Source organism: Monodelphis domestica, chromosome 1, assembly GCF_027887165.1.
Source record: "Monodelphis domestica isolate mMonDom1 chromosome 1, mMonDom1.pri, whole genome shotgun sequence".
Taxonomy (NCBI): Eukaryota; Metazoa; Chordata; class Mammalia; order Didelphimorphia; family Didelphidae; genus Monodelphis; species Monodelphis domestica.
The window spans coordinates 167,751,264-167,773,763 of NC_077227.1; the positions used below are offsets into that span (position 1 = coordinate 167,751,264).

At 37.8% G+C, this 22,500-nt stretch overlaps 1 protein-coding gene and 1 long non-coding RNA gene across 4 annotated transcripts in view; one reads left to right on the forward strand and one right to left on the reverse strand.

Annotated features, from left to right (window-relative positions):
* The window catches only part of ALDH1A2 (aldehyde dehydrogenase 1 family member A2), a 186,645-nt gene that overhangs the window by 103,640 nt on the left and 60,505 nt on the right, over window positions 1-22,500 (forward strand). For all 3 annotated transcript variants that reach the window (XM_056809383.1, XM_007479682.3, XM_001368117.4), the window contains 3 exons: window positions 7,488-7,592; window positions 8,799-8,939; window positions 12,785-12,914. In XM_056809383.1, the coding sequence (XP_056665361.1) occupies window positions 8,865-8,939; window positions 12,785-12,914 (205 nt within the window). In that variant the 5' untranslated portion in view covers window positions 7,488-7,592; window positions 8,799-8,864. The remainder of the gene's footprint in view (window positions 1-7,487; window positions 7,593-8,798; window positions 8,940-12,784; window positions 12,915-22,500) is intronic.
* Window positions 1-22,500, reverse strand: part of LOC103096865 (uncharacterized) — a 59,883-nt gene that overhangs the window by 11,642 nt on the left and 25,741 nt on the right. The window contains exon 2 of the long non-coding RNA XR_008914669.1: window positions 13,122-13,192. This is a non-coding gene — a long non-coding RNA (uncharacterized LOC103096865). The remainder of the gene's footprint in view (window positions 1-13,121; window positions 13,193-22,500) is intronic.

The following is a 22,500-nucleotide window of genomic DNA, read 5'->3' on the forward strand; positions in this document are numbered from 1 at the left end:
GTTCTAAAGAAACAGCTTCAACAATTTCTGGAAAACTCCTCTGGTTAATCAGTTACCTTTTATTTAAATATATATGCTTAATGCTGAATTAAGTTGTAAAAAGCCAGGGCTGATTTATGGTCTCGGTCTGCCTTAATTAACATTGATTCCAGGGGAATAGTAAATGGGAATGGCCTTCACAATTGAGGTTGAACAATGAACTCTCTGGGTGTTGTCCAATTTGTAACATGATTTACATGGAAGCAAGCCCTTCCTTTCCTGGGGTTATTCCTTTTTTCATCTGGTGTTCAGGCCGGGTTATATATAATCCATAGATAGGAGCATTTGCTGTCAAATAGTTTGGCTGATTTAGAGCAAGGCCACGCAGTGGTCACTATTAATAAAAGAGGAGGAAAAAAAAAACCTAATTTGAGGCTTTGCAGGGATTCCAGGTCCGCGTGATGCGTCATCGCTTGTCCAACCTGTGGCATTTTTACGAAGTGGCCATAAAGAAAGTCAGATTAAATGCACAGGATATATACATTTAATCAACAGCCATTGGAGTCTGTAGTGCTGGAGGAGTAATAAAAGCCCCTGTGAATGCAAATTTATTGCCAAAGAATCCGAGCGGTGGTGGAGTGAATGTCTGTTGAGTGGTACTACCTGACACGGGATACCAAAAAACTTTCCAAAGTGAGTTATTTAAGTGTAAGGTTTGCCTTGTAAAGCTGCCAGCTGCTTGGTTTCAAGAGTTGAAACATTTCCAAAACATTGGATGAGGCACTTTATATGTGCACGAGAGTAAATACTCAGGTTTTACTGCCAATTTAAATGTGCTCAGTTTACAGTAATGAGCTTGTATAGGCATTACCTTGTTTATAGAAAGTGGAACAGGAAGGGAAGGACATTAGCCATTACCAGTAGCAAGTTCCCATTACTTTCTACCCCAGTGCCATGCCAAGCCAGGCTCCTTTGGTAGAGGGGCGATAGCCCACCCACCCCAACCTGGGGGTGTTCCTGGCTCCAATGCCACGGCAGACGGTGGCAGCTCCCTTGCCTTTGGCTGGGCTGTTCAAGGACGAGGCAATAGACATGCCCGGATTCTGCACATGCAAGGACTGAAGTGAGGGAGGGGGCAGGGGAGCAAAAAAGGGCCAGTGATGGGAACTGAGTACATCAGGCACTTTGGAGAACATCTTAGCCAAGGAAGGCATTTTGGCAGCGGACCATTTACTAAATATATTTTTTATACACTTTTTGGATGCTTCACTGGTGCAGATGCAAGCAGTAAACTCTGATCCATTTGTCTCAAAGGAGTTTCCCAGGACTTCCATTTGCAAAGGCCTTCAGAACTCCTCTGCGTGTTTACTTTGGTCAGATCTGTGCAGGACATGAGCAACCCTGTTCTTGTGGAAGGCAGATACTAGAAGACATAGATTGGTGCAGACTCAAGGACATTGAGGCTGCTCTGGAGGAGAGGACATGGGGAAAGGAAGACAGATGTGTACAGATTGAAGGACCAGCACATGCCTGGAAGAGATGCATGCCATGCTTCAGAAAAGATACAACAGGATAAAGGGCCTCAGGAGGCAAAGACAGAAAAGGACACTTGAAGAAGGAAAGAGACAGATAGGGAGAAGAGCAGAAGCAGACAGACAGGGAGATGTAGATCTAAAGAGATAGATACCTTATAAATGACAAAAATGTGACTTTAAATGCACTGACCTCAAATTCTTAGGTTTTCTCCCACTTGCTCTTAAAAAAATAAAAAAAATTTTTTTTTAAAGTAACTGGATAGAAAAGAGACAAATAAAACTCCCATTCGCTATGGACATGTTTGGGTTTTGAGAGACTCTTGTGCTAAGCATTCTTTCTTTTTTGGCCATTAAGGTTGACTGCCTGTGCCAGGGAGGCAGAGAACCACATTTCCCTCTTTGTGCCACTTCCTATTGTTTGGGGATACAAAAGAATGCAAGAATTGATCATAACCAGATTATGTAAAAATATAACAGCAGTTCAATTTCTTCCATTTTTCCATTAAATAATAGTGTGAGTCCACACTCATATTTCACATTCTTTTTGGCTGTTTTTACTCTCTTAATTCTCCCCCTTATTTTAGTCTTTCACCTAATCTTGGCTAGAGAAATCATTGCTTTTTAGTGGAATGAAGAATTTAGCTAGTTATTTAGTGGTGAGTAGCCAGAACAATCAACTGATGGATTTTTCACTTTTTGATTTTTGTGTGTGCATAATAAACCCATTTTCCCTTTTACTTCCTCCTCTTTCTCCCCATCACCAAATTTGGGAGAGGTCATTGTCTAAACTTTTAAAAAGTACTTAGACTGTATATAACCTAGTTATTTTCAGTCTCAAATCTATTTTATGGAGCAAGTTTATTTTAACATGTTAAGATTATTTTGGTCCCTGACATAATAATTACCCCCTTTCTACATTATTCTTTATTTTTCCTAATTTATTCTCATCTTACTTTATCGTCAGTGTACTGTTGTCCAAACTTCTTTTAACCCTCTAATCGGTGATTCATTTGCAGTCTATCTTTTCTTTTTGTCCCCTTTTAATTTCATATCTTTACTCTTCTGATTCCTTTCTTCTTCCACTTTCTATTTTCTTTCCTTCTTCCCTCCTCCATCATGATTATTTAGGATTTTCCAGATGCTTATGTTTTCACGGGGCTTTACTGTAAACCTGTATATTAGGTTTCTCAAGACAAATTCTGAGGCAATTATCAAGATACTAGAGGGTGGGGCTATGACTTCAATTCTACTTCAAGCCTGGTTATTTAGTATTTTATGAAAAGGATATCTCATGATGACAGCACTTCTGCCATGTATCCCTGCCCATTCTCTGCCTTCCATTTATCTGTCATAGCCTGCCATGATGGAGGATGTTCTTGTGTTTCTGTGCTGCTCAGGAAGCATGCTACTCAGTCATCATCTATTCCTTCCTTCTTTCTTAACAGACATTCTTTTCTGTCTAACTTAGAGACATAGAAAAAACTGTGAAAATATCCATAAACATCCAATGGCCAGAGGACTTGACTTATGGACTAGTTATAATATAATTTGCTTGTAACAGAATCATGGACTTTTAGAACTCTAGGGCAGAGAATAATTTTAACTGGTCATTTGTTTTATTGTTCAGCCTTTAGGCAAGAGGAAGCAAATCCCTCCAGACAAATATGAGATGATATCAGTTTTTTAAAGGTAAATGAGGTGGATCTGACAAAATTCCTGTTCAAATTAGGGAGATTTGGTGAAGAAATATTCCTAAACAATAGAGTTGGCTATTTCTAGTTCTGATTAGATTAAAGAAATATCTCAAATCATCTATTGTGATTATAGGGCATTGATAGAGTTGGCTATTTCTATTTGCTGATTAGATTAAAGAAATATCTCAAATCATCTACTGCGATTATAGGGCATTGACTTTTGTATGAAAGTGATAGATGGGGCACAGGAAGCTTCTATCTGTTGGTTGAGGAGATCAATTGTTCTACTCTGTAGCCAATGAAAAGGTGAGCCATTTTGGACCCATGTCAATTCAGACGAGTTACCTCTCTTACAGGAGTGTTCCTTGCCTCTCCTTCGCAGTATCCATTTCTTTCTTTGGGGCTCAGTTCAAATTGTTAATTCTCTGTGAAATCTCTTCTAAGTTTTCTGGAAGAAGGAGGTAGGCCATTTTATCTCTAAGATAATGTATTAAAATAAGATAACATAAAATGTAGTGAGAAAGATAAGGAGGAACTGGATTGTGAAGTGTCTTAAATTTTTTGTCTTACCTAGTCAATAATTATTTACTCACTTTTCTTCCTTTCCTTTCCTTTCCTTTCCTTTCCTTTCCTTTCCTTTCCTTTCCTTTCCTTTCCTTTCCTTTCCTTTCCTTTCCTTTCCTTTCCTTTCCTTTCCTTTCCTTTCCTTTCCTTTCCTTTCCTTTCCTTTCCTTTCCTTTCCTTTCCTTTCCTTTCCTTTCCTTTCCTTTCCTTTCCTTTCCTTCCTCCTTTCCTTTCCTTCTTCCTTCCTTCTTAGAATCAATACCATGTATTGATTCCAAAGCAGAAGAGCAATAAGGATTAGGCAATGGGGGTTAAGTGACTTGCCTTGGGTCCCATATCTGGGAAGTATCTAAGGCCAGCCAGATTTGAACCTAACAGTTACCATCACTAGGTCTGGCTCTCAAACCACTGAGCTACCAATTGCCCTCTGTTGATTCACTTTCAAAGCAAAGAGAACATTATTACCACCCCTGTCTTGATTCTACATACAATTGAGCAATAATTGAAAAGTCAGATAAAAAAGAAACATTCACTTCTAACTTAGCCCTGTATTCTCCTTGAGGGCTAGTTTCATTTTTTCCCCTGTGTAACTAAGCCCAGTACAAATGGTAATAATAATGATAGCTAACATTTATATAGCTTGTATGCTAGGCACTGGGCTAGGTGCTTTCAATAATTATCTCAGTTAATCCTCACAACAACCCTGGAAGGTAGGTACTAATTAATAAATGTTGGCTGAGTTGAATTAAAAGTTTAGACATATTTCATTCTTTGTATTATTCAACTGGCAACAGTTAGTTGGATAGTATTCCGTTATCTAAAATTAGATAAATGTATTTTTTTACCTGTTTCGTTTAGTTTTTTGAGGAAAGCTAAGTTGAAAATTATCTTTTTTTTGAGAATAAGGTGACCTGTTGAAATATGATGGGAAGTTTTTTTGTTTTTTTTTTTTTTTGCACAGGACTTAGATATTTCTGAGACTGTTCAGAGAAGCTGAGGTGTTTCAAGTATTGTGGAAACATTTGCTCAACAGATTGCCAAGAAAATTAGATGTCAGTACAGAGTTGGAAAATGTTATCTTTAAGGGAGCTTGTCAATGGCACAGCCAAAAAAATCCAAATATTTTCAGAAGGCTTTTAGATTGTCAGTGAAGAGAAAAAAGATTCAATCAAGTAGTCTCCTTGTTTAAATCTAAAGGCGTTCCTTGTTTGTTTTTTAGTCTAGACATGTGATTTAATTGCTTTGTAGGAAATTCCGGTGTGGAAGATTCATCCAGTGATAAAAAGCAGCCTCACAGTTCTTCTATAGTGTATAGAGTTGCTTGGGGGCACAGATGTATAAAGTGATGTGTAAGATAACAAAACCTGTATGGATCAGAGCCAGAATTTGAAGCCAGTTCTGACATCTAGAATCATTTTATAGACAAAATTATTGATCTGGCTCATTGCTGTTTGAAGATAATGATTCTGGACATTCAGAAATCCTCAAAAATTTAACCCTCTCTCCAGAGCAGAATGGATCCATTAATCACCATTTTTTTTGTTTTGAATTCAACTACCAATTCTTTTTCTTTATGTATGATTCTGCAAAATGTATGAAGAGTTTGACATGGAGATATTAAACAATTTCATCAGCTATTCTCCCCCATACTGCCACCCTCCATTTTATTATTTGCTGCAATTTTATTGATGAAGCCATGATTTGATTGTAATAAAATCATGGACCCAAAGGGCTAAAGCATCTTCAACTTCCTTCAGTTAACCTTGTAAGATGACTTTTATTATTCCCTGTTTTCCATGTAGTCTTTCCATACTGAGCAGGCACAGATCCTAACATGGTTTATTTTTCCGTTCTTTTACCATTTGGGGTCTTCTCCCTTTACACTTCAGTTCATCAGTGTCTTTCATAAAATATGACACCAGGAATGAATGCAACATTTGAAACAATATATGTCCAGAGAAGAATATAGTGAAACTCTTACCTCTTTCATCTTGTACAAGCTTACTTTTTTTTGACATATTATGAGGTCACCTTACTTTCTCCCTATCACTATACACTGAGGACCTTTGGCCTTTCCATCTACCCTGTCTCCAAGGGGTGTGCTGGAACCCACTCTAATGGGCTGCTGAGAGCTGATTGTTAAATTTTTAGTGTGAGCCTTTAAACCTCAGAAACCATGCTATGAATCAGAACTTGATTTATTGTTTTGTCTAGACTTAAGAAAGTGTTAATAATAAAGATAAAATTTTAAAGTGTGTGTGCTTACCCTTCCCCAACTTCCCCCTGACCCTCCAGTCCCAGTCAGGTTGTTAACTATTTACCAGCACAACCCTGTCTTTAGTTGAACTTGCTTTTATGTGTTGTATCTTCCAACTATAGTGAGTTTCTTTGAGAGTGTGAAGTGTCTGGCTTCTAAATTTGTATTCACAACTACTTAGCACAGGGCTTAGCACATAGAAAATCCTTCCTTCCTTCCTTCCTTCCTTCCTTCCTTCCTTCCTTCCTTCCTTCCTTCCTTCCTTCCTTCCTTCCTTCCTTCCTTCCTTCCTTCCTTCTTTCCTTCCTTCCTTCCTCCCTCCCTTCCTTCCTCCCTCCCTTCCTCCCTTCCTCCCTCCCTACCTCCCTTCCTTCTCTTTCTTTCTCCTCCTCTTTTTATGCCTTTTTATGTTTCTTTTCTTTATTTTCTTTCTAAAGTATTTCATCCATTCTTTCAAAGAGCCCTAAACCTCCCCCCAATAAGCTAAAAAAGGAGCCCCCCCACAGGGATCTACTCTTCTTGCCCCTTCAATGTCTCTAGCAGGGCAACCAATTTAAATTCTGAACACATGGTGGTTTAGGTCCTTGGAAGGAGCACAAACCTAGCAGTCTCTGCAGGTCACTCGTTTACCTTCGCTATTTGCTGAAAGTGAAATCCTTAGTTCTTTTTTGTTTTTTTGTTTGTTTGTTTTTGCTACTAATTCTAACTACCAAATGCTCTGGCACAGAGTTGTAAAGTGAACTTTCCTACCTGTCTTCCTCACCTGGCACAAGGTTCTTTCACTTGCAATGAGCATTTTCTTGCCAGTTTCTGAAAGTAAACAGCTGCTCTCAGCTGTTGTCTGTGGAGGCTTTTAAAGAAGTCAGACTAATAACTACGTCTTATCTTTCTCTTCTCTTCTTTCAGTGGCTGATCAGTCTTTATATCCTTCCTTGGCATGTGTCTTCTGTGAGTTCTCATTGAATTCTTATGACAGTTTTTTATAGTTTTCCCCCCTTGTCTGTTCCCTTTATAAAAACACAAACATTCTTACCTTCCATTTTAGAATCAATACTGCTTATTGATTCCAAGAGAGAAGAGCATTACCAGTTAGGCAATGGGGGTCAAATGACTTGCCCAGGATCACACAGCTAGAAAGTGTGTGAAGTCATATTTGAATCCAGAACCTCTCATCTCTAGGCCTGACTCTTAATCCACTAATCCACCTAGCTGCACCCCTCACTGTGAGATTTTTACCCTTTTCTCTTTCAATTATTATTATTATTATTATTTTGTGATCAGACTAGAAGCATAGGTTTACTGTATGTGATCAGACTAGAAGCATAGGTTTACTGTACTTGGGTTCTCTGAATTAGGTGAGACATTCAGATAAATGACCTAGGAAATCCCTTCTAACTCATAGATGCTGATCATCTTAATAGCAGTTTCATAATATTTTACAAATATTTGTCATCCTAGATTTTCATTAACAATGAGTGGCAGAATTCAGAAAGTGGGCGTGTATTTCCGGTCTACAATCCAGCCACTGGGGAGCAGGTGTGTGAAGTTCAAGAAGCAGATAAGGTAATGACTTTGCTGAAAGAATACTCCCTGTGAGAAAACTACCCCTAAAAAATAAAGGACTGAACCTGTTACCAAGAACAACAGTGTTTGTCAATTTAGACTATGCTGTGGACAGATGAACTACAATTACTCTAGTTTTTACCATCCCAATAGCCAGGACTAGGGAGGAAGAGAGGAGAAAGGAGCTGGATGTGAGAAGAATCCAATGTAGAAAGAAAAAATCAATTGTACAAGTAAGGATATGGAGAAGAAATTGGAGTAGAGCCAAGATGGCGGAGTAGAACAGAGAAGCCCTGAGTCACCATGAGAATCCTCTCAATTCAATATTAAAATAATGCCAGAAAACAAATACAGGATTGAAAGAACCAACAAGGAGCATAAAGAGGCATGAAAAATCATTATAGAGAGGGGAGGATAAGGGTGGTGATGGGCAGTGCCTATACTTTACTCTCATCGTAACTGGCTCAGAGAGGGAAAAAACAAATATGCTCGGTGGGGTATAGAATTATATCTTACTCTACAGAGAAGTAGAAGGGGAATAAGATAAAGGAAGGGGGAGGTAATTGGAGGGAGGGGGAAGGGAGGTGATAAAAAGCAAAATACTGGTGAGGAGGAACAGAGTGAAAGGGAATAGAGCAGGATCTAAAGGGGATAATAAGATGGAGGGCATTAGACAGTAATCATAACCCTCAATGTGAATGGGATGGATTCACCCATAAAACAGAAGTAGATAGCAGAGTGGATTAAAAACCGAATCCTATTTTATATGTCATTTACAAGAAACACATTTGAGGCAAGGTGACACATGCAGATTAAAGGTAAAAGACTTGAGCAGAATATACATTATGCATCATCTAAAGTAAAAAAAAAACAACAAAAAAACAGGAATAGCAATCATGATATCAGACAAAGCCAAAGTGGAAATTGATCTGATTAAAAGAGATAAGGAAGGAAATTACATTTCGCTAAAAGCTACTGTAAACAATGAAGTAATATCATTAGAAGTTAGGATATGAAGATTTCTGGTATTACAATATGAACCAATACTTATCTACACGTAACACCGGTCTAGGGTCTCTGGATAGTGCCCTTACTAGTAGTCAATACATTTTTCAGGAAACTAAATTATTCTTCCTTAAGGTGGGGTATTATATCATAAAGGAGAACTTCAGAGCAATTGGGTCTCTTTCTCTTTCTCTTTGACAGGCTGACATAGACAAAGCTGTGAGAGCCGCACGCCTGGCTTTTTCTCTGGGCTCCGTGTGGAGACGAATGGATGCTTCAGAGAGAGGGCGTCTCCTGGACAAGCTAGCTGACTTGGTGGAAAGAGACAGAGCTGTTCTTTCAGTAAGTACCTAAGAAAATCCTATGTCCTTTTATATTGAAATCCATTTGGGTGCTTTCTGTTCTCACATTTTCCTGAAAGTTCTTCTGTCTTCACAAATCCAATGCAGCACTGGAGACTTGGGACAAAGGTAGCGAGTGATGGGTGGACATGGGGAAAGAAATGTGCTTCCCTGGGGTGGAAGAGACTATGTGCAATCAGGCAATGAAGGAGGGATCAGACATGCAATTCTCTTCTCAGTTCTAAGGAATCAAGATATAATTTCAAACTCTCAAGAAATATCAAGAGAGTTTTACAGGCTTCTTCTCATGTGAAGACAAGACAAACATTTATAATCAGTACTGTACAAAAATGGAATGGGTTGGGGGAAGCTGGGTAGCCCAGTGGATTGAGAGTCAGGCCTAGAGATGGGAGGTCCTAGGTTCAAATCTGACCTCAGACACTCCCTAGCTGTGTGACCCTGGGCAAGTCACTTAACCCATTGCCTAGCCCTTAGCACTCGTCTGCCTTGGAGCCAACACACAGTATTGACTCCAAGATAGAAGGTAAGGGTTTTTTTAAAAAATGGAATGGGTTGCCTTATAAGGTAGCGAGCTTCCAATCACTAGAAGTTATCAAATAGAATTTGGATCAATACTTGCCAGATATATCGTAGATGAAAATTCATGATCTGGGTAAGAATTGAATTAGATGAAATCTGAGATCCTTTCCAGCTCAAATATAATGCCAAAACGACCTTTGAAATTATAAGGGAATTTGTGTGACTGATTGGAATGGCCTTGCAGATGGATAGTCAATCATAATGGAGAGAAGACAACTTTTTTTTTTATTCTGCCTATCATCCTCATTCTGCTTACTTTCCTGCTCATTAGCTAATATGAGATTTCCCATGTCTCCCTTTATTTTTCATGGTCATCCTTTTTTACAGCACAATGATATTCTATTATATTTATGAACTACAATTTGTTTGGCTGTTCCTTGATTGTAGAGCATTGACTTTGGCTCTAGCTATTTGTAAGAACTCTGATTATTACGTTTTCCCTTATATTGAACAAATATTTCTACCCATTATTCTAAATTCTGTCCTGGTGAAGCTAGTGGAACAGGTGATCTCTAATTTCAAATAACAATTCCATTTACATATTTAAAAATTACTATCATGATCCCCCTTAAAGCCTTTTCCTCTCTAGACTAAACCAACCAGTCCTCATATGAAATGATTTAAAGGTCTCTTTTCCATCTCACTTATATTCTGAATACATTCCACCTCATCAATTTCCCCCATTTTAGGAAATACTCCAAATACAGTCTGACCAGTATATACAGGAAGGTGGTATATATGTGTACGTATACACACAAAAGCATATTACCTCTTCCATTTCATTCTCTAAGTCTTTTTCTACACAAATTGCTTTCTAGGAATGTTTTCCCCATCCAGTATTTGTACAATTAATTCTTAATACAGTTAATAAGTTGTACAGTTAATGTCTTCCCTATCCAGTATTTGTACAATTAATTCTTAATACAGTTAATAAGTTGTACAGTTAATGTCTTCCCTATCCAGTATTTGTACAGTTAATTCTCTAAAATGCAGATTTTATATTTATCTGTATTATTTTTCATCTAATTCACCTCAATCTACTGATGCTCCTTGTCAAGGTCATTTCAGATCCTATTTTGATGTACTTAAAGAAATGGGGGTGAGAGGAAGGCTTTGACATTAAATTATCTATCAGAATCAGAACCTCTGTTCTTTCAGGACTATTAGCATATTGCCCTGGCTTCTCATACTTGCATTATTAGCACGGCTCATGCCTCAACCTTCAATACCCCTCTGGGATCTTCTCACTCTATAAAAGTAAAAAGGAGATGTTTTGTAGCTTGGCTAATTGGCATTAGGCTAATTTTACGTGTGATAAGTTTATAGCCAAGATTGCACTTCATTACTGCAGTTAGATTTTAGTATAGGAATGAAATGTCATTTCCTTTCCAACTTGTATCCTTCCTTTTTTTAAAAAAAATCATTTTTCATACCTCACCTAGCTTAGCTCTGCTTGTAGATGAGAGGATTTGGATCTAATAGGACAGAGATCCAAAGTCTGTGATCAGCTTTCTGCCCAGCAGCCCTCACAGCCTCTGAAGTCCAAGAGGATATCACTGATCACTGTGACCCTGAGTCTTGGCAAGAGCCAAGACTCTACAGCGGAGCGTGGTGGAAGTAAAGTCAGCAGTGACACAGTGGCTTTAGCTGGTGTCAGCAGTCAACAGAGACTTCACAAGTTCTATGTAATCACGGGCTCTATACCTCACTACGGGGATCTTAGTTATTAGCATGCTAATTCTTAGAGAATGTTAAACCTATCCCAAGGGCTCCATAAAAAAGTACTAATAAGCAGTGGGATATGGTTTCTCCTGATCCTTGTAATTCTTGTGAGCTAACACATGCAGAGGTAAGTAATGTGATATTTAAAACGAATACCATCTTGTTCCCGTTGTAAATGGATAAATTACTGTGTCAGTAATAGCATTTTTCATTCCAAGGAGAGAATGTGAAATCAGAGCACATTTTTCATTACCTCTTGGTAGGCACTAAAATAATTTCCCCATGAATATGTGCTATAAAAATCTCCTTAAGGAGGAACTGTGTATATATATCTCTTTAGATACATACGTGTTTATCCTATCTGTCAATCCAGATTTGCCTATCATTCAGTTTAGACTTGTAATCGCATCTTTCTTCTCTGAAAGTCTCTGTTTTAAAAATTCTGTCTTTTGTTGTATGTTTAACCTAGGCTGTAGCCATTTATATTAGATAATGGGATGGTCACTTGAAGTTGTTTTATAGGGCTATTTTCATTCAGCAAATCAAGACTTAGTATTACTAAAAAAAAAAAGGATGTTGGTCATATGATGGTGGACAGAGGGGGATGTAAACCCTTTGGCTGTTAATGTATTTTCTTCCCTAGAGGAGAACTTATTTATTTGGTGCTAATAAATAAATTAACTGGGCACTATAGATAGTTCTGTTCTCAGCAGGGGCCTTGGCAACTGTAGAGAAAGAACATTTTGCGTTCTCCAAAGTTCTCCCTAAGTTCCTCGTCCCCATGCTTCTCTATGGATTTAGATGGTTTATGGAGTCTTTGAGACCCTACCTCCTGCTAACTGCCATCATTAAAAAAACAGAGGTTACCTGGGATAGCATTATTATTTTTGCTATTGATTATAGAAGTGTTATGTTTATAAGTCACAACAGTAGGGATTAGGTCCACATTCTAAACTTGGAATCAGTGGCTTAAAAATTAGGTCCCCATTAAAATATGTGTTACCGCTGTCTTAAAAATCAAGAAGAGGGGACAACTGGGTAGCTTAGTAGATTGAGAGTCAGGCCTAGAGATGGGAGTTCCTAGGTTCAAATCTGGCCTCACACACTTCCCAGCTGTGTGACCCTGGGCAAGTCACTTTACCCCCCATTGCCCAGCCCTTACTGCTCTTCTGCCTTGGGACCAATACACAGTATTGATTCCAAGATGGAAGGTAAGGGTTTAAAAAAAATCAAGGAGATATGGACTTTTTTTTTTCAAAAAGAGAAAACTAAGTTATGTCCATTTTTTTTTTTAGTAAGAAGTCATGAAACCTTTCATAAATTTTATATCCAATAGAAACTAAACTAGAATTTACAAAAAAAAAAATCTTTAATGTTCCCTGGAAGTTTGGTTTGCCAGATATCATTACAATCTTTGTCAGATCCTTTATTTTTTTTCTCTGTGTAATGCTGGATGGGTTATGTATTATAGGAATACTGGATAGGGGAACCTGATTTTTCTTTCACTTTTTTTTTTCTCTACAGACCATGGAATCATTAAATGGTGGCAAACCATTCCTCCAAGCTTTCTATGTGGATTTACAGGGTGTCATCAAAACCCTTCGGTATTATGCAGGCTGGGCAGACAAGATTCATGGGATGACCATTCCTGTAGGTATGTGGAATCAAAGTATTTTGAGGATGAAAGTGATATCATTTTACCTCAATTTTATGACATTTAAGAATACTCTGCATATGCCGCCTGCAGCCCAGGCTTCCATCCCTCAGCAAATGGCACCCATACAAAACACACAAGTACATACTTCTTCATTTAATGCACACACTTTCAGAAACAAGTTAGTGGTGTAAAAAAGAAACTCACCCAATTCCTTTTCGAATATCTATCGCATGGTCCCTTTATCCATGTGTTGACTACACATATCAGAATGAGTGCTAGATTTAAAGAGAGGATGATTTGAGTTCAAATGCTTTCTTTCTGTATTATTAACTATGTGGTCACAGACAAAACTCTCAGTCACTGGCTACCTCAGTTTCCTCATTTGTAAAATAGGGATAATGAACCTGTGGTCCAGACTTCACAGGTTTATTTTGAGGTGCCAGTGAGGAAATGTATGTAAAATGCTTTCCAAACTTTAAAGGGTTCTCTAAGCATCAGTAATAATTATTAATGATTAGCACACCATAATTATTGAATCTATCAGCTAGCATTTTAAAAGTACTTGCTGTGTACACAGCATGGTATTAAGAGCTGAGGAATAGAGAAATATTAAGTCACAGGTCTCAGTCCTCAGGGAATCTGCTATCTAGTGAAAAAGTGAAAATGAACACACATTAAACAATTAGAGAATGATAGAAACTAATTTATAATTAAGTGCCAAATTAGCCAGCTATAGCTAAGCGACTGATGGCTCAATCCAGTCATGAAGCACATGGGAATGGAGATGAAGGGGTGTATAAAAAAGACATTTCTACAAACATTTTTACTTATTTTAGTGAATGGTGAAGTGCTGAATGTTAAATTTCAGGCTGTAGTCCAGCTCCTACCCTTTATAGGAATAAGACTCGCTCATGAAGCAAATTCCCAAGTGTATAAAGACTTGACTTAAGCAATGCCAAATCTTGTTTTATGACTTCATCTCTAGGTGTCCCAAAGAGATGGCAGAGCTTTGGGCACTCACGAGCCAGAGTTCTTATTTTCTGTGGATCTATCTCATGATGATTCTATGAGAGGATAACTCGATGGGGAGACAGGGCTTTTGCATACGTATTAGGTTGGCTCCTAATTCAGTTTGGGTGTTTGCTATCCTGAATCATGCTGTGATTCTCAACCCTGCAGGCTTTCATGGGGAAGAGATCAAAGGACCTGGGTCCTCCAGTCCCCAGATTCTCCTGGGCCAGCAAGTAGTATGCTTGAGAAATCACAAATTTTTACCTTCATAGGTGATTTACATTTTTAAATCTTTTGAACCACAGGGAAAGCTGCCCAAGAGATAGAGGGTTGTAATCACTTGATTGATTTCTGTCATGAAAAAGCCTTTTTCTTCCTCTTAATTCTCAGGAAATTCAACCTGGGAGACCTTGATTAGATAAGGTTATGCTGGGATCTCTGAGAAAGATTGACCTTGTTTCTGAAGCTTTAAAAAGGAGACATTTTGGAGGGCAGCATCCTTTGTGATATAATTTTATCTACAAAAGGAGCTGGTTATTTGACAAGCATTGTTGTAAATTTTATTCCTATGGATTCTTTGGGAATGTTATCTCTGAATATTAGAATTGGCAGCATATCTTTGGGAAATTCTCTCACCTAGAGAGCATCACTGCTGATATGCTTTTGGTCAAAAAAATAACACAACCTATGAGGTAAATGTAAGGCAATTTTATTTTTAAAAACCTTTTTTTTCCCTCTGAAATTCTACTCATGGGATAACTTGAGTTCTGAGAAAGAAGTTGAACAGATTTCAACAGAGCCAGGCCACCTAGGGACAACAAAACTTCTGTAGCAGTGAGATGCTGCAGTTAGGGACAGAGGCAGAGATGAGCCTTGGACACAAGTCAGAAATATTTTCTTCATCCTTCCTACTTTGAAAAAATGATCAACTATCCTTTAAACCACAAAGTAATTATCCAAATTATCCTTGGATTAAATATAGGCCTTGGCAAGTCTAGTTAAGTTCAGTCAGAAACCAAGAATGGAGGGGAGTGGTATTTTAGTCACTGGTTCATTCATTCCATTAATTCATTCACTCATTCAGGATCATTCCATTATGATTCTGATTTTAAATCTATATGCCTTTTTTCTGAGCAAAACTGTAATATGTTAGGAGAGACTACAGAAAGTCAGGGTAGAATCCATTCAGAAATATAATTTTAATTTAGTTGTTTCTAATTATGTCTTTAAAGGGTTATGGAGTCAGCTGAAACAAAAAGGAGAGAGAAACCAGTCGCCATTTTGCAAAATGTAATCCTCTGGGGAATAAGGGATTAAAGCATCTGGGCCATTCCAGAGAGCTTGGGCTCCCTCCATTCTTATATTCTGCTAGAATAGATAGACTTTAAGTACAAATAAACATTGATTTGGAGAGGCAAACTAACAAGAGAGGAGAATCAGAAAAGGTGTATTTGAGGAGAATCATTGAATCATTCCCATAGTTCCCATGGATTGGGAAAGAGTATTCTTTCTTTCATATTGGCACCAAGGGATAAGGATCACACACAAATTATAGGAAATACAACACAGGCTGCTGTAGGGGAAAGAACTCTAGTTTTATAGAGAAAGAATTAAGTTCAAATATCACCTTTGACACCTCCTACCTGTATGTCCTTGGGCTAGTCACTTAATCTCTCTAGGTCTCAGTTTCCTCATATGTAAAATGAGGGGGGTTGAATTAGGTATAGCTTCTGAGGTTCCTTCCTCTCTAGCTTGTGAGTCCTTTATGATATCTTTCTGATATGCCTGAATCTTTGCTTAATATATGAGAAGGTTCTAGCAACACACCATTCAGACTTTCTAGTTTAGCCTCCCTTGAAAGGGTAGAGTCACTGCCTAGCTACTAGTGAGCATAGATCTTGTCAACAGATGAGTTCTTCTGCCCTATTTTAGAAACAGCTGCACAGCAGAGGCGCTATTAGGGGATGCCTAGGAGACAGACAATCCAGGAAGAGCAGGCTCTCTGATTTAATTTGCCGACACACCCTGTGCCTCACCCACGTTTCTGCCCGCATGTGACTCTGCATTGGTACTGAGGCATTGCCCTGACATGGAGCTGTCTGTCTGTCTGTCTGTCTGTCTGTCTGTCTCTCTCTTTCTCTCTCTCTCTCTCCCCCCCCCCCCCCAGTCAAATACACACCAACATTCATGCTTATCCTTCGAGGAGTGGAGTGTGCTTCATTAGGAATTCTTTGGACTTCTAGGACGAACGTCCACTAACGCAGTTTCATAGACATCGTCTCACTTGAGCCAGTCAAGTTGCCCAAAATAAGAGCCTTAGGATCTAGGAAGGGGCAAAGATAATTACTTGGATCAGTCATATAAGGGAGAGGCACCCAGTCCATAATTCTTTTCTGTAGAATTTTTCTTTTGGGACTCAATCAACTACCATATAAGTCAGAAGTTTTTCTTGTTTGCAAGTGTATTTTGGAAATTGTATTCGTATAAATGAAAAGAAAATGCAATCTTTGTTTAGGATGAATTACTAATTTAATGCACTTCTGATGTCCTTATTCTAATTCTACTTCAGAGGGAGAGGGACTGGATTCATGCAGGTCAGCACCTTCTCTGAAACTGTCTTAGTTGATTACAGCAGAGGTGTCCAACACAGGAGTGATCCATGGGTCACAGTCTGCCAAACCAGATTTAGAATGCACATGGGAAATACTTAGCAAAATAGAAATATAATAAAATATAGATAAACTAAGTCAATAAGCAATCTTAAGAGATTCTGAAGGATGCATTAGAGCATTGAGGTGGCTCAGTAGATAAGAGTTCTAGACCTGAAGTCAGGAAGATTCCTTTTCCTGGATTCACATATGGCTTCAGACACTTATTAGTTGGGTGACCCTAGGCATGTCAAGGGACCCTTTTTGCTTCAGTTTTCTCATTTACAAAACGAGCTGGAGACCACTCTAGTATCTGCCAAGAAAACCTCAAGTAGGGGGCACAAAGAGTCAGACATACCTGAACAACAACTGATGGATTCATGTCTCACATTTCTAGCTGAGTTTGACACCACGGGGCAAGAGTTTGAGAGTTTGTCCAGTGAGACTTGTCTAGTTTCAAATAGTTTGTACATATCAGAGGTGAGACTCAAACTCAGGTCTTCCTGGCTCTAAGGCCAGCTCTTTATCCAATATACCATGCTGCCTCTAATAAAAGAAATAGAATATTCTAAAAGAAACTATTTAGAAAGAAACTTTTTAGTCATTAGAATGATATAAAGAGAACACATGAATTAAGAAAAATTAGAAAGGAAGCATGGCACAGTAGAAAGTGTGTTAGATTTATAATCAAGATGACCTTCAGAGGTGCCTTCTAATTCTATAATTTAAATATTTAGATAGTAGCTTTCATAGAAGAAGGAAGTAGAAATAATTTTGGTGAGTATTTACATCCATGATTTTTTAAAGTTAATAACTTTTGAATCCCAACTAGCCAGTTACTATCTATATGACTTTGTAAAGTCACTTGACCCCTCTGTGTCTCATTTTTCTCATTTGGAAAATGAATTAGATTTAATGATTTCTATGACAGCTTATCCAAATTGGTGATCCATTGAAATATAAAAGCATATATGAGACCAAACCGAGAAAGATATAGCATAGAGAAGTGGAGGGGGTGCCTGAACCTGGGCAATTATGTTCAGTTTAGGATGTCACAATTCAGGAAGGCTATTGATAAATACCCCAAAAACAGTCTTAAAAACTGAACGAGATTAAATGGTTGAAATTAATAGCTTGCTCTAAATGAATTGTGGTCTTTTGCCCTAAATTAATAATAATAATAATAATAGATATTTACAGAGAAGACATTTTATATAAATTATCTCTTTTTGATTCTCAAAAATTTCTCTGTGGTGATCACTATAGCAATCTCCATTTTACATATGGATAAAGAAACCTAGAAACAGAGAAACTAAGTAGTTTATCCAGTTATGTTTTTTCAGACTCCAAAACTGGTGCTCCTTATTTTGCATCATATTGTCAATTGACCTAAATCCTGTGTTTTGACATCAACCAGCATTGTTTAAAAGCAAAAAAAAATATTTTTAAAGGCAGTTGGTTGCCAGGGGTATCTTATGTGGCCCAGAGATGGGAGATCCTGGGCTCAAATCTAGCCTCAGCACTAATACACAGTATTAATTCTAAGATGGAAGGCAAGAATTAAAAAAAAATAAAATAAAAGCCAATAGAAGAGGACTACCATGGGACTCTGGTCCTTCAGTAGGAAGATTGAAGTCAGAAGTGAGATCTGATCTCAGAGGGAAGGGCTGAAATAAATAGCCAGTTCTATCTACCTGAGAGTAGGGACTCAGGATGATCCCATGTTTGGGAATGGCCTTGGAATAAGGTTTTGATATTTTTTTTTTTACTCCTGTGCTTTGAGGCAAATGTAATAAGGGTAAAGCTGCCTTTATTATGCAGTTGCCAGCAGACCCCTGGGAAGATGAAGTGAGAATTGTAACAAATACCTTCAAAAGGATTAGCACCTTTTTATGCCAACTTAAAGTTGCAGTGTTTGCATTGGCATTTTTAACATGTATCATTACAGTTCTAAAGTTTTCACTGGGTCTGTTTAGTACTGGAAGGCATAAGACCTTCCTGGAGTTGGGGGTGGGAGGGTGAGCTAGAAGATATTTAATAATTCTTAATTAGCAATCTAGGGTATCTCAGTGGACAATGTTGGAGTCATTAAAAGAAGGGTTCAAGTCCCAGGCAGGTGGCACTTGGCTCAAATCGAAGAGTTGGACCTTTGCTCTTACCCTTAGAAAGATGGGAGGCTCATGCCTTAAGAAGGAAGCAGAGTACTCAAAACATCCTCCAGAACAGGGGCTTACAATGGGGCAATATTAAGTAACTACCAGTTTCTGTTAATTGGCTGATCAGGAGACTAAGAAATTCAATGTGTGGCATCTGCTTCTGTGATATATTATAAAGCGATGTTGTTGGCTTTGGTCAGAATTCTACTAGACTGGCAAATTCTCCCTTTTTTGATACTGTCAGAGCATCGGAGCCAAGAGGTTCATGAGAGACAACATGACAATAGGTTGTGCCACATTTATAATTAATCTAATTTCTGGACTCTTTTATCTTAATTATTTTTCTTTTTCTAGCTTATTCTGTAACTAGCTGGGCTGTGACAAATAATCATCAGGATCTCTGTTTTTTCATTAAGCTCTTCTTTTTTTCCCTGGGTTGGTCAACTTTGACTTCATTTGAAAATTATAAAAAAAAGATCTCAAATGTGAATATTTATAAAAATATCAAAAATATCAAAAATCATTCTTGGCTCAGTACAATAGCAGGATTTGAGCTGAAGGCATGGTTAATGAGTGAAAGGATGTTGTAAAACCCCTAGAAAATGGGCTTCTCAAGCACCTAGACTGTCTTCTTTTCTCTTCATCACATCTTCTCCTCGTAGCCAAGTCTTTAGTCATTCCCAGATAGTTTTCTTGCCTCTTAAACAAATTTCATGGATATGTTTTTGTTTTTACAATCTAAACATTTACAGATTACTCTCACTTTGTTAGAGGTCTCTTGTTACCAAGTGCAACAGCAAAGTAAAACTAATAATACAGTGACCTCATCTGAAAGGGCATGTGACATTCCACAATGGTAGCAACTTTCAATCTTTCTATTTAAAAAAAAATAAAACAATACCCTTCTCTCCTTCTCACCCCTGTCCCCATTGGAACAAAAAGAAATGAAAACCAATTTCTTGTAACGATGGGAAGAAGGACCTCCTTTCCTCCACCTCTGCTCAACACTTTGTACTTTTAGAGTTGTTGGGGCCATTGAGAGAATTCCATTACTTGTTCAAAGTCACAGTCAGTGTATGTCAAAGTCATGACTTGAAATCTGCTTTCCAAACTCTGAGAGGCCAGCTCTTGACAAATCTGCCATGCCTCTGTGGTGAAGAAAGGAACTGAGCCTGGAGTCAGGAAGCAAATTTGATCTTAGATAGGACATTTGCTAGCTTGGGCATCACTTAAACTCTATTTGCCTCAATGTCCTTAACTGTAGAATGGGGATAATAGGAGGCAGCTGGGTGATTCAATGGATTGAGAGCCAGGCTTAGAGAAGAGAGGTCCTGGGTTCAATATGACTTCAAATGCTTCTAGCTGTGTGACCCTGGGCAAGTCACTTAATAATAATAATAGACATTTATAGAGAAGACATTTTATATAAATTATCTCTTTTGATCCTCAAAAATTCCTGTGTGGTGATCACTATGGCAATCTTCATTTTACATATGGATAAAGAAACCTAGGACCAAAGAAACTAAGTAAGTTTATCCAGTTATGTTTTTTCAGACTCCAAAACTGGTGCTCCTTATATTGCATCATATACCTAGCCCTTACCATTCCTCTGCCTTTGGAACCAATACACAGTATTGATTCTAAGATGGAAGGTAAGGTGTTTTTTTTTTAATAGGGATAATAACAACACCTACCTTACAGCATTGTTGTTAAGATCAAATTTTAGAAGATGCTATATAAATACTATATTCATTGTTGTTGTTGCCTTTACTGTTATTTCAGACCAAATAGTACATATGAAAGCTCTTGGGTGAAATGAGAGGCATTTTATCCTTGGGTATGCCACTATATACTTCTTTAAAAAAAAAAAAAACAACCTCATTTTCTGTCCTAGTAACAACTCTAAGACAGAAGGGCAACAACTAGGCAAGAAGGGGGTCAAGTAACTTGCTCAGGGTCACACAGCTAGGAAGTGTCTAAAGGTAGATTTGAATTCAGGTCTTCTGGGACTTCATATGTGGAGCTCCATTTTTCTGTGCCACTTAGCTATCCTTAGCAACCGTGCATTCTTGATTCCATGTTAACTTGACTGTGTGGTAGTATTCCTATTTGTATAGTAAGTGTTCTCCTGGAAAATCCAAATTAATAATTTTTGGTAAGTAAAATCCTTTTTAAGGGTAACTTTCTACTTAATTTAACCTTGGAACTCAATGATACTTCTGTGAGTAATCATCACCTAATTTACTTTGTATGAATCTAGATTTTTTCACCTTTCTATTTCTGGCATTAGAAGTCATAATTTCTTATTAAGGCAAACAAATTAAAATCTGCATAAAATTAGTTTTAACCAAAGTGATGCTGAAGCTTTTATTTTACTAATACTTTATACCATCAAGGAATTCTTAAGGTCAGGCCACTTATTATTATTATTAGATACATAAAATTTACCAGTTGCTTTCTACATGTGCTTAATGTTGCAATTTCAACTAAATCATATCAAGTTTTCTGAACGCATCAATTTACTCTATGTTTCAGGTGATAGATAAAAGAGAGAGTGAGAAATACACAGAGAAAGATGAAGAGAAGAGAAAAAGCAAAAAGACAGAAAGAGAAGAGAGACAGAGAGAGGGAGACAGAGAGAGAGGGAGTGAGAGAGACAGAGACAGAGAGACAGAGACAGAGTGAGAGACAGAGACAGAGACAGAGAGAGAGACAGAGAGAGAGAGAGAGAGAGAGACAGAGAGAGAGAGAGAGAGAGAGAGAGAGAGAGAAGGGAGGATATTTTTGGGGGTATAAACATAAGCAAAAAGATAGTAAAGACAGAGTCCCTTAGATAGCTTGCATCCCTTATGGAGGACAACATCATATATTAAGGGGAGCTGGTGGGTGGGTGGAAGGGAATACCTGAAGAAATATGAAATAGAGTTGGCCAGTTAGTTTTGTGAAGGCCTTGTTCTGGTAAAATAAGGTCAAAGGTTGACTTATCAAGTGTCAAGTGGTTCTAGGGGTAGAGAATAATTTTCGATTGAAAAGAAGTTGGAGATAATGACCTTTTAAAATTTATTCCATTGCTATTAGATAGGAAAACATAGATAAGTGGATTCTCTGGGTTCATGGTTCATCTTGATGGAAAAAAGGGAGTAGGAAATCAATGAGTTGTTTATATTTTCCCAACAACCAATATTAAGAAGCCAGGTAATTTAGGAGAAAATGGGAGATCACTGGAAACCTATGTTCCAGTAATCCAATTTGATTCTGTTTTGGTTTTCAAGCAATTTTTACCTCTCCTATGGACATGGATGTGTGTAGCCAGCACATCAACACAGATCAATGACTTCACATCATATCACTGTGTTTCCAGGTGGAAATTAATTAACCTATATATAATCTTACATATATATATATATATATAAAATCACACTAATATAATCCCCTCACCTCAAAAGTTTAATTGACTAGTGGCCAGGTTACAGTAGAGAATCATAAATACCAGAGGCAGCATTTGAATCCAGGTCCTTCTGCTCAGAATCCATTGCTTTTTCCAGGTTACCATGACACCATTCTTTGACTCATGATATAATGAGGCGTTTTACATGAAACAGATGGCTATTTTTCCCTAGGACACATTTAGATATAAATATATCTACTTCATCAGGAAAACCATATTAAAGATTTAAAGGAGAAAAATCTGCTTTTAATAGAACCACTTTTAAGTGGCGCTCATCACCAAAAAGCTTGATTCACCCCAGTGTGTGATGAATGCTTTGT